Source organism: Marmota flaviventris, chromosome 4 (genome assembly GCF_047511675.1).
Source record: "Marmota flaviventris isolate mMarFla1 chromosome 4, mMarFla1.hap1, whole genome shotgun sequence".
Lineage (NCBI taxonomy): Eukaryota > Metazoa > Chordata > Mammalia > Rodentia > Sciuridae > Marmota > Marmota flaviventris.
In genome coordinates this window covers 7,450,034-7,468,145 of record NC_092501.1, presented here as the reverse complement: position 1 = coordinate 7,468,145, position 18,112 = coordinate 7,450,034, and the positions used below count along the sequence as shown (strand labels likewise).

Here is an 18,112-nt window from a genome sequence, read left to right as displayed (position 1 = left end):
TGTGCCATGAAACTCAGAACTCAAAATGGGTCTCCCGAGATACTCTCATGTTGGAATCAGAAGAAATTTGGTTATCGTTTAGTTTACAACATTTGTTGTATACTGGAAGACAAAGGCCCAGAGAGGAGAAGCCAGTTACCCAATAAGTGAGGAGCAGTCCAGTCCTGTGTCTCTCTGAGGGTTGTGGTGACAACTACAGGTGACAAGATTACATGTCAGTACCATGTTCCACTGGCCTACAGTGATTTCAGTCCCTAACACACAGCACACTCTAATCCGGGAAAAGTTGTGTGCATGTGAGAGAGTGAACCTCAGGGGTGGAGTAATCTGGGTCTTATGCACCAGGGAGGGCCATTATCAGTCCTTGAGCTTGTGGGACTAGAAGTAGGGTTTCCAGAACCCAATGAGTGTGGGGAGTGTGAGGAGAGACAACCTGTCTGGGGTGAGGTCACCCATGACCCCACTGGAAGAAACTGAGTGCTAAGCATCCCACCTCTCCTCTTCTGCCAGATTCCATGTGCACAAATCATTTAGCAGCCAGAGACCTAAGGAGTCCCTTAAGACAATCCCTACCTGTCAGTCTCATGGAAAACAGATCAGGGTGGGAAATGGAAAACATTCTTCACATGTAACTGGCTAAGTCTTGGCTGAACAGAAGTCATGCTATCTGGGAAGCTCAGGGAAGTGGTGTGGGCTCAGAGGCAGAGCTGCGAACAGTGGAGCCAACGTCTACAGGTGTACAGAAAAAGACACCAAAAGGAGTTCAGTCTTCCTAGTTCTAATCTGCCCTAGACCAAGGTCACTTGCTTAGATTGTTATGGCTAGTCCCTCTCTGGAATTCATTAGGAGCAGAGCTTTGCCTTTTATTTCTTTGACATTCCTTCCCACCACCAAAAACAGCATGATTAACTTCCTGGAAGCTGGGTCATTCTGCCCCAAGGGTCAGAAAATCATTCTTTTCTCTATGGGTCCTGCCCTGCAAATCTGGGCCAGTGTGGGAGGCCAACTGCAGTTCTTAGAACTCTTACAGAACCCAGAAACTGAATTCAGGAGAAGGGCTGAGTATAACACCAAAATATGTTGCAATGCTTAGGACTCAGAGATAAGGCACTCTTTAATGAAAAAGCTTTCGTATGCAAGAATCTGCTGAGAATGTCTGGGTTTTATCTCTTCTCTCTTATCAGAAATTGGTACAAAGAACAGAATAGTGTTTTATGATTTCTCTGCAGCTGTTGTTATTTTAGCTTAGTTGTAGGCTGGATAGAACAACCCGCACTCAAAAGTTGCTTTTATTCCACCAATAAACAAAACCGCTCTACTCATATGCATTGTTTGTGCAGTGTAGAAATATCCAAGAAAGCAGCGTGCATGATAAAGATGTTTGAGCTTTTGAAACTTAATAGATTCCAGCAATTAAGTCTATAGGAACCATAAAACCTGGAGAGATAAAGACCCACCCTCATAGCAGATACCACCTAAGATCTAAATTACTTCCATCAGTTCATTCAACCAATGTCCCTTGCATGTCCAGGTGCCTGATTCTGCGTGGAGTTTCACATGAGGTGAGACTTACAGGAAGAGAGACAATCAGAAAATGTTCCTTCAACAGATGTGAACAAAAATCTTGCAATTTTGACCATCTGAAAAAGCTGCAGATCAAGAATAGACAACAGTCAATTACTGAGGACCAGAAAAATAATTTACAGGTTAAACAGACTTCTTGCTTTTCCTTCATCACCCACCTTGTTGTTATTTGTTATTATCATAGTCTGCATATACTTGGGCTTCGTATTTTTATCATTTAGAAAATCCACACTGACAACTAAGAAGGAAATCTGATAATAAGCCTCAGAAAATAAGTTTTGGTGATTATTTACCCAGTGGGAGCAATTTTGTTTGGCAAAGTGTATTCACCCTAAAAATGTTAGGCAGTTATGTCAGGGACAGAGTAAGTCACCTCCAGTCCTCAATGGCAGGGATCTGGCAGGAGCAAGTTAAGCAAAGCGGTGAGGAGAGTGAGAGAGGGACAGCTGGGGCAAGTTCTGAACTGACATCTGGACTAGGAACGGAACTAGACAGACTCAGGAATTTTTCAGTCAAAATACTGTCCTAATAGGAGAATGAACCTTCCAGGAAAATCTGTTTCCTCTTCCCTGAAGCTGAACTTCACCTTAGAAGTCTAGCCACAGCTCTGTCCTTCCCCCTGTGAGACCCGCCCTACTCTGGAGCTGCAGGGTCTCCTCCTTTGCTTCCTCTCTGTGCTTCTGTCCACTTCTCACCTTCTGCCTGCAGTCCTTATTCACCTTCTAATGTCTCTCTAGCTCTATCTACCCACCCGTCTATCTGTGTTTTCTGCCCAACCAGACTGCAGTTTCTTGAAGGGAGAGCCTGTCTTGCAGGATTTTTACAGCCTTCCAATACATCTCTGCGTCACTTCACATAGGAATTGTTATTTTACTCTTGTCACTGTTCATCTTTTTCCCCCTTGGCAGAACAGGTGACTATGGAAGTATGGTCCTTGGATTCTAAAAGCCCAGGCACCCAAAGCCCTCCCAACCCTAGAGAGTAACAGCCATTTAGATCAAAGCCTTAGAGACTTGAAGGAGGTGGATATTTTTAAAACACTGTTGTCCATTAACATTTCCCTACTTGTCCTTGTTGAATGACTGTCACATGCTGAAAGACTATCATGTGCCAAAAGAATGTCACATGGGCCAGATAAGTTTATAAAGTCGTGTGCTAGAGAGATGACAATGGATGAATTCTTAGCTTGGGGCATGAGACCTGGAAGAGAGCCTGTGAGAGTCTTGGGAGTTGGGTGGCTATAACTGGAAGACAATATATACCTGGAAGACAGGATAGGGACAGAACAGAAAATTCTAGAAAAGAAAAGGAGGAGGTCAGTTCAGGTCACCAAGCAAGAGGTGAGGCCTATTTGAATCAGTTCAATTGCAACATTTAAAAAGTTATTCAGTTTGTGCAACTGTAAAAGTCAATTACTTCTTAATATTAAATAATATTGAGAAATAATAAATACATTATTCCAAACATGTGCATTAGAGATGTAATTGCAGGGCTTGGGATGTGGCTCAAGTGGTAGCGTGCTCGCCTGGCATGCGTGAGGCACTGGGTTCGATCCTCAGCACCACACAAAAACAAAATAAAGATATTGTGTTCACCTAAAAAACTAAAAACTAAACATTTTAAAAAAATTTTAAAAAAAGAGATGTAATTGCATAATAGATTTTTAAAGCTGAAAAGAACCATAAAGCCCCGACCTCTGCACTAGGGATCAAACCCAAGGCCTAGAACATGCTAGGTAAGGCAAGCACTCTACCACTGAGTTATATCCCCAGCCCTGTTTTCAAAGACAGTGTCTTACTGTGTAGCTCAGGTGGACCTCAAACTTGTGATCCTCCCACTTCAACCTTTGAAGTAGCTGGGATTTCAGGCATGCACCACTGCACCCAATTTAAAGATTTAAGTTTTTTTTTTTCCTTTGTAGTGCTGGGGATTGAACCCAGGGGCCTCCTGCATACTAGGCAAGCCCTCCACCACTGAGCTCTTTAACAGGTATATACCACCACCCATCTTTTTTGGTTTTGTTTTGGTTTTTGGTACTGGGAACTCAGGGCCTCACTATGCTAAGCACATGCTGTTCCACTGAGCTCTACTCCCAGCCCCAGAATCGACCACTTTTAAAAGAAAAGCAAGATTCCTGCAAGTGCTAGGATAGTTGAGAAGCCAGCTATTCCACCCGTCAGGTTCCATGTTTGAGACAATCCAAAGCAAGAATTTAGACTAAAATTCAAAAAAGTTAAAGAAAAATGATAGACAAAAATTTAAAGTAGTGGGATGCCATGTCTGATGGCATATGCCTCCCAGTGACTGGGGAATGGCTGGATGGCAAGTTGAAGGTCAGCCTCAGCAACTTAGGAGGACCCATACTTAAGAGACCCTGCCTCAAAATAAAAAAAAATAAAAAGGTGTGGGAATGTAGCTCAGTGGTAAAGCACCCCTGGTTTAATTGCCAGTACCAAAACAAAAGAAACAGAAAAATAATCAGCAGCAATGTTTATTTAGAAAATATTATATCATTCATTAATTTAAAAATAAGATAAGCTTCAAATACTAGTTAAATATTGACACCCTTATCAGCTTAGGTACTCAGAGGCTCAGAGTATTTTGCAACAATTTTTTATTGATTCCATGAAGTGAAGGCTAACTCTGGATTTGGAAGCTTGGATTACTTTTATTACTTTTCTTTTGAGGATTTTAATTCTGAATCTTTTTAATTGGGACTCTAATTTTTAAAATCTTTTAAATTCCATGATTCATTCATTGAAAATAACTCAGACTTTTTTCCCTCATTAATAAATGTAGTTTTAAGATTCTTTTAATTACAAAGTTAAATGTCATTAAATAAATATAATATGGTATTATAAGCCATTTTATCTTTGCTGAAGACGTTTGCAATTTTGTCCTCAGAATTTTTTGTTTGTTGTTTGTTTGTTTGTTACAAGGAATTGAACCCAGAGGTACTATACCACTGAGTTATACCTGAGTCCTCTTTATTTTTTATTTTGAAACAGGGCCTTGCTTAGTTTCCCAGGCTGGCCTCAAACCTACACTCCCCCCTGCTTCAGCATCATGAGTCACTGGGATTACAGGTGTGTACCACCACACATGGCTGCTCAGAATTTTGCTGAGTCAATGTACCATTTTACAAAATCATGCCATGGACAGCAAAGCCAGTCCTGATATTTGGGTCACCAATAAGCTCTGCATTTGTGTCTGTCCCATCCTTAATAATGATATGTGTCCTTGTCCTTCTTTTGCCCTGGATTTTCCCCAAAGTATTCAGTGATGAAGACGAATTAAATCATTAAAGATGAGAAATTATATTGTTTCCTGATATCTTGTTTGACTTATTTCATTGATTAAACAAATTACCATGTTTTCTGACTTCTATATTAGTTTAAACATACCATAGAGCACCAGATGATGTCCAATATGTTGATCTCCCCATTTTTAATTCAACTTTGAACTATTTTTACACTGTCTTCCAATTCCCTGGGCGCTGTTCAGAGCTCCCAGAAGAATCAAAGACACCAAATAAGTTGCAGCTCCTGCCTTGTGAGTTGAGGCAGGTAAATGCTGTGTTCAGCTAGACTGGCATGAGTCTGACTATGGTCAGTATTCTAAGGAAGGTATTGACTAGATGCCAGAGCACTGAACTCCAAGTCTTGTGGTGGTGGGCAAGCAGAGTCTTTAGTCAGATAGTTCTGCTGGGTCACCTGAGATCCTGAGGCTCATGTGCCCTGTAACATGGGTTGTTCTGAAGATCACAATAGATGCAGCACTTCTAAAACACCCAGCCACTTTGGAGCCACCTAGCAGCTCAATCCATGATGCTGTTATTAATTTTATTTATAGTGATGAGTAAAAGTTCTATTGCAAGTCCGCATGAGTATCATCCAATTTTGAATCTTCTTCTACAGAGATTCTTATTGAAATCTCAACATAACATGTATATTTTTAAAAGCTTAAAATGTGCCCCTTAAAAAGGCAATGATGACACACCTATAATCCGAGCAGCTCGGTAGGCTGAGGCAGGAGGATCACAGGTTCAAAGCCAACCTCAGCCATGGTGAGGCACTGAGCAACTCAGTGAGACCCTGTCTCTAAATAAAATACAAAATAGGGCTGCGGATGTGGCTCAGTGGTCGAGTGCCCTGAGTTCAATCCCCTGTACCAAAAAAATGAAAAAATAAATAAAAAGGCAATGATGTCTTATTACTAGGATCCTGCTGGAGTAATTTTATTTAGAAAATGAAACTGTTTTGATCTGTTGGAGGAAGTGTGGAAAGGGTAGCTCAGGAACCTGCTCCCACGTGGAGTCCCTTCTGCTACTCCTTGGAGGAGGGAAGTCCACATGGCCAGCTTCACCTCAATTTGGCCTTCTTTTGCTACTAGCCAGATTTTAGTAACACCTGTCTTGTTACCTCCCAAGGAAGCTTGAGTTCCATCTCAGGAGGTAGCCCAGTGCCCCACCGGCCAGATCATCAAAAGAGAGCTGCAGTTCCCTTCCAGATTTCCAAAGGTTGATGCTAGAACATTCTACCTTAAATTCCAGCACCACTTTCCTCTTTGACATTTTCTCTCCCAGGCAACTTTTTCTTTTTTGTTTTGTGAATAATACACTTGCTTCCCTCACAAATCAAGGTAAATCAGGAAGCGCACCTGGGAAGTCCCTTCTCTGCTCCAACCCACTCAGTCCACTCTCACCAGCAACCCTTGATATTGTTTTCTTATATCCTTCCAGTGGTTCTTCACGCAAAAGAAATAAATATAGTCATTGTTTTCTTCACCCAAGATAGCAGGTTATGTGTGCTCTTTGTACCTTGCCTTTAATATGCCTGACTCTGTCTGGGTCAATGTGACGAGGAGAACTATCTCGTTTTTGTTTATAGGTATGTTAATAGCCCCAGATTGTTGGACACTTGGGCAATTTCCAATCTTCCTATGACCGTGTCATACTAGGTATCCTTGTCTCTGACATATCCTGCAGGTATATCTACAGGATAAAGTCCTAGAGGGAGAGTGCTGGGTCAAAGAACTGGCCTACAGCCCTGTCAAGGCAAAGACATCTCACGCCAGGGCTGGGAAGACAGCAAAGCTGAGGGCCCAGTGTGTGGCCTGTGGGCGGGGGCCAGACTCTCAGTGAGATAGTGCAGAAATTGATAGTAGCCATATCTTGTTGTTGTGATGATCATTTTTCTAAATATTTCAATTTTATTGTTTTTTAGTCTAGGGTAACTAAAAGAGATAAATTACTTCTTTTTAAAAAATATTTTTTAGTTGTCAATGTACCTTTACTTTATTTATTTATATGTGGTGCTGAGGATCGAACCCAGTGCCTCACACATGCTAGGCAAGCACTCTACCACTGAGCCCCAGCCCTGGCCCAAGAAATTACTTCTTATTGCTATGCCAAATCCATTCAAAACTGCTCATAAAGGAAGAATGTTTCCAATGTTAAAACAACTTCTTTATTAATGTGGGAGGGTCTTTCAAATGATTTTGAATTCAAAAGATTTATCATCCAGACATGTTGTATTTATTTATTCATTTTGGTACTGGGGATTGAACCCAGGGATGCTAAACCATTAAGCCACATCCCCAGCCTATTTTGACACAGGGTCTTCCTAAATTGCTTAGGGACTCCCTAAGTTGCTGAGGCTGTCTTTGATCTCATAATTCTCCTGCCTCAGCCTCCTGAGCTGCTAGGATTACAGGTGTGAGCCACCATGCCCAGCCAGACTTTTTTTTTTCCTCTTTTCCCTTCTTTTTTTTGTTTTTTAGTTGTGGATGGACACAATATATTTATTTGTTTGTTTGTTTATGTATGTGGTGCTGAGGATTGAACCCAGTGTCTCACATGTGCTCAGCAAGTCCTCTACCACTGAGCTACAACCCCAAGCCTTATCATCAGGACTTTTGAAAACATTGCTGAAAAAATAGAACTATCCCTAATATCAAAGAATAAAATGAAATCAGACTAACCAGAAAGTGAAAGCAAATTTCCATCATTTATCAGCCACTGATTGAATACCAGCATACTGGGGTATAAGAGATAAAAGGCGTGCCAAACACATGGATGAATCACCAGGGCTGGGGAGATTCCCATGTGGAACAAGGGGACAGCAACACAATACCAATCAGAACAGGTTAGCACCTGGTATGAGCTCTTCACTGCCAGAGATCTGGACTCCCAGGCAGAGAAAAGCCAAGCATCAGGGAATTAGCCTGTCTGCCAGGACACCAATCTCCAAGAAGAGAGGAAGGGGTATAAAGTGAAATATGGATGTGCAAGAAGAAAAGGTTAAAAATTCTACGTATGTGGTATAATCTCAAATTTGCAGTGACACCATCTGTTAGCACTGTAGTGTATGTATACAGTTTAAATACATACATATCTTGAGGATGAAGGCTCATTATTTTTTATTGCAAAAATATGAGACTAAAAATGCCAAAGAGCCATGGGACTCCATCCACGGGAAGGACCAGAGGGCAAGGACCAGGTTGTTCTTGCTTTCCACTGTGTCCCCAGGGCCTAGCACTGTGCCTGGCACACAGAAAATGAAGAGGATTGTGTGGGCTCTGTCACAGCCCTGAATAAGCACTCACATCTAGGGCCCAGGTGCTGCCACAGGGGTGGTCACTAAGTATTGAAGCTTCTAAAGAGAGAGTCAGGACAAAACACCCTAGCACCTCTGTTCTACCTTGGAGTTCTTACTCCAACACAGTATTCTCATCTTGTCGAATTGAAAAGAAATTCTAAACTAGTGGATCCAATTACATGGGTTCATACTGCACAGACACATGGAAGCCCACACCCAGGAAGGCAGCGTTCTCTAAACCACTGAAGGTAGTTCCACTTCCTGCCTTTAGGAAACCCTGATGGGAGCCGAGGACTGACAGACAGCGCTGACCTTGTCTTGGCAATAGCTTGAACTCCTTTGTCAGTAATGTCTTGCCAGGCTCTGGGGGCATGAAATGCCGTCGCGACCTTTCCGAACACAAACCAGGTCTGTATGTGACAAACCTGGCAAAGGTGGAAATAGTAGCCCGTTTGTTTCCAGCCTGAATTCCAAATGACATCAGTGCTAAGGACAACGATTCTTTGTACAGAAACAGCTGACAAAAAAAAAAAAAACATGGCACTTTCTTCACACTGGCACCAACAGAGCACCTATCTGTGACCTTCACTCACTTGATTTCTCAGTTGGTGCTCAGGAAATGAGGGAAGGGAGGAGGGGTCTTGGGACCATACACATGTTTTAAGGCACAAAAGAAACGGGGGTGGGGATATAAATGTTTTGGACGTATAAAGGGCTTTTAAAGTGCAACAGGACAAATCACCCAATTAGAAGATGACTAAAAGGTCTCCAATGGACTTTCTCCCAAGAAGACAGACAAATGGCCTGAAGCACATGTGAAGACCTCAGAGTCCTCGGTCAATGTGTATGGCAGTTAGCTTTCCATTACTGTAACAAAAACCTGTGGCAATTAACTCAGTAAGGGAACAGGTTTGTGTTGTATCACAGTTTCAGACATAGCAGTCCATGGTCATTTGGCTCCGGCTCTGCTGGACTTGTGGGGACACAGGACATCATAGTGGGAGTATGTGGCCTGTTTCCTCATGGTGGCCAGAAACCAAAATGTAAAGCTAAGAGAAAGAAAGGGGAAAGGGTTCGGGTCTCTGTACTCTCTTTAAGAGCACACCCCCGTGATCCAACTTCTTTCTCTGAGGTTGCGCCTCCTAAGGGCTCCACCCCTTCTCAATAAGGCCCCAGGCTGGTGTGCAGATCTTCACAGGTGGGCCTGAGGGGGGCGTTCAAGAGACAAACTGCAGCATTAGGGAACTACAAATCAGAACCACCAGAGGCCACTTCCCATCTGCTAGGATGGTTTTGATTTAATAAAAGGCATAGAGAAAATAGCAGGTGTTGTCAGCATGTGGAGAACTGGAGATCCTCACACACTGCTGGCGGAAAAGACAGGGCAGTACTGCCAAAAACAGCTAGATGGTCCCTCAACGTTTTAAACATGGAATTAACACAGAAAGAGCAAACAATGGAATACCCTTTCAATCCAGTACTGATGCTTTGCCTTGGCCATGAAATGCCCAAACGGCTCCTGGATTATTTGAAGATATGTAACCAAATATTTTACATATGATTGGTGGCCCCACGCCTAATTTAGATCACCTTGGAGTCACCAGGCCTGGATTTCAGGTTCTGTTCTTTTTCTTACTAGTTGTGCGATCTTGGGCAAATCACTTCCTGTCGAAGAGTCAGTTTATTTTACCAATAAAGGGATTAGGTAAGACACATGGCCAGACTCTTTACCAAAACAAATACCAAATGGCCCAGAGAACTCTGGAGGTATAGTCAGCATGGTATCTTCCCAGGAAATGAATATTAAAGCCAAATGTGTACTACAGAATCCTCAGAGAGGGCTGGGGCTGCGGATCAGTGGTAGAGTGCTTGCCTAGCATGTGTGAGGCACTGGGTTTGATTCCAAGCCCCGCATATAAATAAGTAAAAAATAAAGGTCCATCGACAACTAAAAAAAGAACTGGCTTGAAAAAAAAATAATCATTGGAGAGAAAGAGGTGGGCAATCCAAAGTGCTGGGAGGGTGCGGAGCACCTGGACTCTCATTCACTGCAGATGGGGATGAAAATTGCTAAAACTGCACTGGAAAAGTGTTTGGTGGTATCTACTAAAGCTAGACTTACATATGCACAGTAATTCCCCTCCTAGGTTTATTACCTAGGGATTATGAAGATGCATTTACCAAAAAGACACCTATAAGACAGTTGAGCTGTAAGAGCCCTGAACCAGAAAATACGCAATTACCCACCAACAGTAGAGTAGATAAATAAGTTGTGTTTTTATGAAATATGAAAAACAGCATTAGTAATTAGAATGAAGAATCTACAACTAAACAAAAGAACAGAGGAAATTCATCAATATGTCAGGCGAAAAAAAGCCAGACACACAAAAATATAGTATACAGTATATGATCCCAGTTGTAGAATTAAAAGATAAACTAGACACACATACTCTCTGCAGTTGGGAATCAGGAGAGTGGCTGCCTTTGGGAAGGGTAATCATACCTGTGGACACAAGAGACACTGGGGCACTGGTGACACACCATTCCTTGATCTGAATGCTGGTTATACAGGTGTAGCCCAAGTATGAAAAACACACAACGCGGCAGCAGAATACAATAGACACTAGTATGGCAGTATGTAAAAAAGTGGATGTGTAACCAATGTGAATCTGCAATATGTATACGGGGTAAAAATGGGAGTTCATAATCTGCTTGAATCAAATGTATGAAATATGATATGTCAAGAGCTTTGTAATGTTTTGAACAACTAATAATAAAAAAAAGTGAAAAAAAAAGAAAAACACACAACGCTGTATACATCTGATATATTCAGTTTTCCGAATGCTTATTATGCTGCAAAATTTTGTTTGTTTAAGCAAGATTGTTGGGTTACGTAGAGCTTCTTTAAGGTCTTTTCTGGCTTTGGCTGGAATGACAACTACCATCATCCCACTGGACACTAAGCTAAGTGATTTCCATGTAACCTCTCAGGTCCTGTCCATTGTCCTCTGAGGTAGGCCTATGGTGAAGACACTGAGGCACAAGGACATCAGTAACTTGCCAAAGTCATGTATGCCTTGAAGGGTGGAAGAGGCTCGACCAGCCTGGCTGGGGCCAGCCACATTGTGGGCACCACAATCTCCCACCTCAACTTTAATCCTTGTGAACCAGGAAGTGTCGGGGTGTCGCTCAGAGTGAAGCTGCTACCTGACACTAGGGCCTTCACTATCCTGTCCCCTTGTCACCTGAGAAGCTTTCCTCCATGTCTAAGACACTTTTTCTTTCCCTGAATCCATGTCACTGACCATAGGATGAAATTAGAATTTTAAGTGCACCTAGGACTGGGCACAGTGGCACATGCCTATAATCCCAGCCACTTGGGGAGTTGAGGCAAGAGGATTGCAAGTTAGGGGCCAACCTCAGGAACTTAGCAAGGCCCTGTCTCAAAATAAAAAATAGAAAGGGCTGGGGATGTAGCTGAGTGTAAATCATCCCTGGGTTCAATTTCTAGTACCAAATATATAAATAATAAAAATAAATAAATAAATGCATTTGGCATTTATTGAAGTATTTCTTGTATTACTCAAAAATTTAAAAACTAGTCAAATCAGTTCTGAAGAGTTATTTTTAAAATGACAAACATGGTAATCTAATTAAAAAATCTGTGATCTTGCTTTACTTTTGCTACAAAAATGGCCCTAATGCATGTCTGTATAAACTGCATGCAAAAGTAGCTATTCTGTGTGTATCTAGCTGCAGTCCAGAAAGGTGGTTTAAGAACTCTGTGAGTGCTAGCTGGTGGGAGAGAAGTACATATATAGATCCTCTGATAATAATAATAATAATATTTAATAATCATAAGGTTATTAAATAGTGCCAGGCTTGGTGGAGCATGCCTGTAATCCCAGCTACTCCAGAGGCTGAGGCGGGAGATGGCAAGTTCAAGGCCAGCCTCTGCAACTTGGCGATATCCTGTCTCAAAATTTTAAAAGGAGCAGGAGCAGTGGAGGGGTTGGGGGGATGCCTAGGGATGTAGCTCAGTGATAGGGTGCCTCTGGTTTCAGTCCTCAGTACCTCCAAAAAAGAAGGGAGGGTTTACCAATAGAGAGCAAGAAATAAACAAGAAAGCATTACAAAAAAGAATTTATTAGGCTGACACACCAATAGAATGAGTCTAAGGATTTGATTGCAAAGCCAAACCCTAATGTTAAAGCAGCAGAAGTTGAAAGTCACACACCTCAAGGACCACTCTGTGACCATTTGTGGAAGGGAGAACAGTCTGCACACAGACACACCTCCCTCCCTCTCCACTCCCTCTCTTCAGCTGCAGTCGGATTCTGGTACCTGAGAGGACTGGAATGAAATGCTTCCCACTTATTACAGAAAATACAGATCTGGCCTCCATGTGCTTGAATTGCTGGTTCCTAGGCATGGAATGTTGCTTTTGAGAAGCCAACAAATAGTTATTGGAAGAGCATTTACCCATATGTGAAGTTAATAGAAATTATATTCTCAATTACAGTAATTGCATTTTTAATCTCATCTGGCACCAACTGTCCTTTAGAAAGTCATAATGTTTTGTTTGGGGACATTCTTCTTTAGAATAGAAGGAAAAATCTAATTAGCAAATAACACATAAATAACACAAACTCTCAAATCTCATGAGAGTCTTAATTTAAGTCAGGAAAAAGGGGGAAAATTTTCTATCCTTCCTGATAATAATAGAACTAGATATTTCAAGATTATAGTATCATGGAGTGAGTGTTCACATTACCAAACAGTGTGCTTTTACTTTGAAGACAGTACTCATTAAATGTAATTACTAGTGGTATAGGCTACCAAGAAATAGCAAGGAATAGTCCCCATACTGATATCAACTGGCCTGAAGCAATCAAAGTGAGAATGAAGAATACATGGCATAGAGCTGGGGCCACCGGGGTTTCTGAGATGTGGCTTCAAGATCATATCACATAGAACACTAATGCAGAGGTATTCCAAACAACACTGGCAAAGAAATTTTATAGAAAAGGTAATTTTTAAAGGGTGACAATAAAAGCAGCAGTTAGAACGCACGTATTAAGTCCCTCAGTTGAGTCCTTTACAAACAAGAGATTAGCCTCCATGTAGCCCTTTACACTCAGTAAGTATATATATAATTTTTCCCCAGCCTCTTTTGCTTGGTTCACCATCATGGAGAATCTATTTAGAACAGGAATTATTTTCAAGTCAGAATCTTAGATGAAGATCAAAAAATGTTAAGTTTGTGCTTTAAAAAAAAAAAAAACAGTCCACGAGCCAGGCGCGATGGCGCATGCCTGTAATCCCAGCGGCTCGGGAGGCTGAGGCAGGAGGTTTTTGAGTTCAAAGCCAGCCTCTGCAACAGCGAGGTGCTAAGCAACTCAGTGAGACCCTGTCTCTAAATAAAATACAAAACAGGGCTGGAGATGGGGCTCAGTGGTAAAGTGCCCCTGAGTTCAATCCCCAGTAGCAAAAAAATAAAATAAAATAAAAAGACTTAAGTTTGTATCAAACACTGCACATCAAAATAGTCGGACTGACATGGATTTCATGATTTCCGTGGCCCATCATTCCCTTCATTATCCTATTTACGGACCTCTGCTGTGCCTTGTCCAAGCTGTTCTCAAAACCTGCAGTACATGGCAGCCAACCGGTCTTCTTCAGCAGGCAAGTCTAGCCAAAATACTGCAGGACTTTTCCTACCACAGACTTCTGGCCTGCTCAGAAAAATAAAGTACCCATTCTCCCGAAAATAACCTGTGCGGTCTGTTAGAAACAGCGCTATGCCCAAATCCGAATCTCAAATGAAGACCTAGAGATGTTGTTTTATGCATTTTAAAAATAGACCACTCTGCTGCGGCAGTGTGTGCGCCCTGGGCCCCGCTCTCTCCAGCTTTGTTCGGACTCTGGATCTGAGCCAAAACCAAGTATCACGAGGGAAGCACTGAGCTGGGAAGAGGGAAAGCCCCTCCCTGCTGAGTGGGCTGGAACTTAGAAGACTCCATGCTAGGTGTGAGCTATGGCACTGGTAGTCTTCACCCCCTCCCTTCTCCATCTGGCAACTCGGTTAGCCCAGCACCTAATATCCTGACTCTTAAAAGAGAGCCCTTGAACTGCATTAAACCTGAAGGAAAGTGAAGAGCAAGGTCTAGAAACGGAGAGATTTTAGGAGTCTGGAAACTTCCCGACCCCTTGGTGGTCCGCGTGTAGTCTGGGGTCTACTTCGCTGGAAGGGCTGCGACTCGCCGACAAGCAGCTTCTCCCCGCCCTCTGGTGGCAAGTCCCGCAGCTGGAAGGGAAGGGGCGCGCAGACACCTGTGCACCAGGAGGGGGCGGTCCGTGCACGCCCGAGCCCCTCTAAAGTGAGGGGGGTGGACATACCACGATGCCAATCACTCGTGAACCCCTGCCAAGCTGCGGGCACTGGAGACTACGGGTTCATAGATGCGGGGCGTAGAATGGGGTCAAGTAGGAGGGCCCCAGAAAGGGCGCGAAGGGGGTCCCGGTGGCGGACAAGGGGAAGGAGGCGGCAGCGGTGGCGGCCGGGAAGAGGACGTTGGCTGCGGAGTAGGAGGGGAAAGTCTGGAAGGAAAGAGTGCCGGGGCCTGGGGGTCCGGGACTGCCTCCTGTACCGCTGCCCCCTGCCGCTCCCGGCGTCCCAGGCTGAGGCGCACCGCCGCCCCCTTGCGCCGCGCCGTCGGCGCCCGGGTTCTGCTTCTTCCACTTGGTCCTGCGGTTCTGGAACCAGATTTTGACCTGTGTCTCAGTGAGGCTGAGCGACAGCGCTAGGTTCAGACGCTCGCACACCGACAGGTAGCGCGTGGACCGGAACTTGTTCTCCAAGGCCACCAGCTGCTCGTAGGTGAAGGCGGTGCGCGCTCGCCGCGGCTTGGCGCAGCTGGGCTCAGCTCGCTGGCGCCGAGGCCTCGGGGAACCAGGAGAGCTGGGACAGCCGATGAGGGCGCCTTCGCCGTCCGCTTTGCTCTCTCCACCCGCCAACACCGCCGCCCGGACCTCGGGGGGGCGCGCGGGGCCCACCAGAGCGCGCGCAGGTCCCGAGTCCTCTGCGTCCTCCTCTTCCTCTTCGGCCTCGGAACCCTCAAGGGGGGACGCTGGACCGGCGCCTTGGCCAGTAGTATCTAAGGGAGAAGGGGGAGGTTACCAGAAGCCCGGAACGACCTGGCCCTAAACCTCTTCCTGAGAGCATTCAGCTCTCCCCTTAAAACAACCCCCAGTTCCGTGCCCTTCCACACATCACGCTCCGCTATTCGCGAAAGCACATTCTCATAAGCAGATTTAGGGGTACGGTGTCCTGTTGCCCTTTACAAATCTGCAACCAAGTAAGCATCCAAGAAGTATGTGTTGAATGAATGGCACTCAACCCGCATCAAGAAAGAACAGTGACCTTTTGGGGAAGTGGTTGTACATGAAGACCTCGAGGCGTTGAGGCGTCGAGTGCGTTTAGGGCAGCGTCTCCCCAGTCCCTAGAAGCCTATTTTGGTGCGGGACTCCTAGCAATTAAAGAAGAAGTTATTAAGCCCTCCACCTCCCCCCACCCCGCTTTAAGGTGAAATTCCCCCTTTCCCATCTTCTCTCTCCTGCCGTGTTAATAGAGTTTCAGATTTGTGCGGGGCCAGATCGATAGATGTCATCTATTAAAGGTAAGTTTTAATCGAACAATATTAGGATCAGACAGGGAAAGGGGGTTTGAAGTCGGTACCTGCAAGCTGCGGGCAGGAGATATGCAGGCGCCAGTAATAGAATATCGATCAAGGGGATGGGGGAAGGGGAGCTCGGCCCCTCCGAGAGACGATCCGAACAATTACCAGGCCGGTAGCCCGGGCCAAGCGCGGCCGCCAGAGGCTCCAGGGGCCCCAGACAATCACCACCAAACTTGGAGACAGGAGCAGGAGGTTGGGAGGCATTCAGCCTCCTCAGAGACCTGACTGTGGGCATCCCTCCAGGGAATCTCATACCCACGTCCCAGCCAGTACGAGTCTTTCTGTCTTTCCTCCTTCTTTCCACCCACAAACTTTCCTAGACCCTTCCTCAGGTGTCCACCAATGTCAGGGGTTAAATCAAAAAGGGTTTTCAGGAAAAAGTACTAAAAGCTTCCCATCATCGAGGCCCTGCTCCCAGTCCCAGTCCACAGTTGGGTCTGGAGTGTTAAGAAATAGGCGCCTGTTTACTCACTGAGATCCCAGACACAGGCCATGGCCTCAGTTCTCACATCCATAAAATGGGATGATGTTAACGATGCTATCTACCTCAAAGATTTCAAACCTTCATTACCTTAATCCCAGCTCCTAGTCCAGGTTCTAGCACGTGAGGAGCACATTCAATGCCTGTTAAATGAGTGAGCCTGGCAAGGTTAGGTGTTAGTTTTCACTGCAAGCAATCAGAGCTATGGTGCTCACCCGCTTGACAGGTATACAGGGATAAGGTTTCCAGGTGCCCCCGAATTCAGGTAGCCTCCTCTCGGCCTCAACCGTATTCCGAGGCGGGGATGGGGGGCACACGTCCCACCTGCTCCGGTCCGCCTTCTCTCTTTCAGAAGGCGCGGTTAAGGAACCATTCACCAGGCCCTGGCTCTCCAGCCGCCCCACCCCATACCCCGCGACTTACAAGCCCTGTACATCACTTGGGCTGGGATCGCCTCGCATTCTTACCAAAGGTCTCCTGCTGTCGGACCCGGTTCCCAGGTCTGGTGTCCTTCCCGGCTTCGACCTCCGCCAAACTTTTCTTGGCTTCCCGGGGAGCGAGGCGCGCGGCGGGGAGCGCAGTGCGGGTGAACTTCTGCGGGTCCAAAATATCCAGGACCGAGAAGGAGATCTTGTGGTGGGAGGGAGCCGCCTTGGCCCCTCCGTCCTGCCATGCCAGCATACCCGCAGCCCGCGGGCCGCCCGGCGGTGCCGGGTCGGGGATGGTGGTGCTCTGGCTTGCCTTGGCTGTAGCTCGGTCGCAGCTCTCTAAGCGCGAATCCGGTTTGCTTGGCCAAGTGAAGCTGGGGAGGGGAGCGGGGAGGCGGGGCGGGAAGAGAGCCCCGGGGGGCTGCGCGCGGATTGGCACTTGCGCGGCCCAGGCCCCCCGCCACGTGCAGGTCGCGCTAGCAGCAGCCTCAGGTCTAGCCCTAGCCACCGGCGCTGCTCTGGGCTAGCCAGAGATGCCGGCGCCGGTGCGCGCGCCCGGCCCGCGAGGATACCGAGCCTCCGCCCCACCCGCAGAGACTTCTGCAAGTGCGCTAGGGAAGCTTTCACCCCGCACATCTCCGCTATTCACACAAACACCTCTGACTTGAAACTGCGCGCTTTCTCCTGTGCACCTGCCTTTGACTTGGAAACGACCCCTCCCGCCCCACCTGTGATCCACAGGAATAACTTCAGACCCATTTGCCTCCTATTTTAAAACCCTTCTGTTCTCACGGTTTACAGTTTACCAAGCCCTTGGACTTTCTAGATCTTTCGATTCCTTGAGAATCCCCGTGAGGTGGGCGTGACCTGGCTCAGACTATCATCCTGTTTTAAAGATGAGGAAATTGAGATCCAAAGTAAGCAGTGATCTATCTGCCCAGGGTCTCCGTTAGTTGATGACAGAGTCTGAGCTAGACCAGTGGGGTTTTTTGTTTGTTTGTTTTTGCTTTTGTTTTTCAGTAAAATCCTGCACCACAAAAAAAATCGTGTCTTTCCCGTCCACCTAGGGGAGGAACAGGGTAAGAGAGCAGCAAGGGTTTGGGGTAGGGGCCCCTCCTCTGCCAGGCAGGTTGCGGGCTCAGGGCCAGGTGAGACCCTAGTTTATGTGACTGCTAGCACAAGCTTTGATGCCCCCGGTGGGACGCTCTTTCCAGATGCCATCATTTGCATCAGAAATTGTGTCTAGGGGAATAGGCTGCTTCGCTGACCCACATCCTCTCC

At 45.6% G+C, this 18,112-nt stretch overlaps 1 protein-coding gene across 1 annotated transcript; it reads right to left on the bottom strand.

The window, feature by feature from the left end:
• Positions 1-14,639: 14,639 nt before the first annotated feature.
• On the bottom strand, positions 14,640-17,084 carry Nkx1-2 (NK1 homeobox 2). Its single transcript, XM_027929933.2, has 2 exons — positions 16,871-17,084; positions 14,640-15,340 (listed from the first exon to the last, which is right to left on the bottom strand). Exons 1-2 carry the CDS (start codon positions 17,082-17,084, stop codon positions 14,640-14,642), a joined length of 915 nt encoding a protein of 304 aa, XP_027785734.2.
• Positions 17,085-18,112: the final 1,028 nt, after the last annotated feature.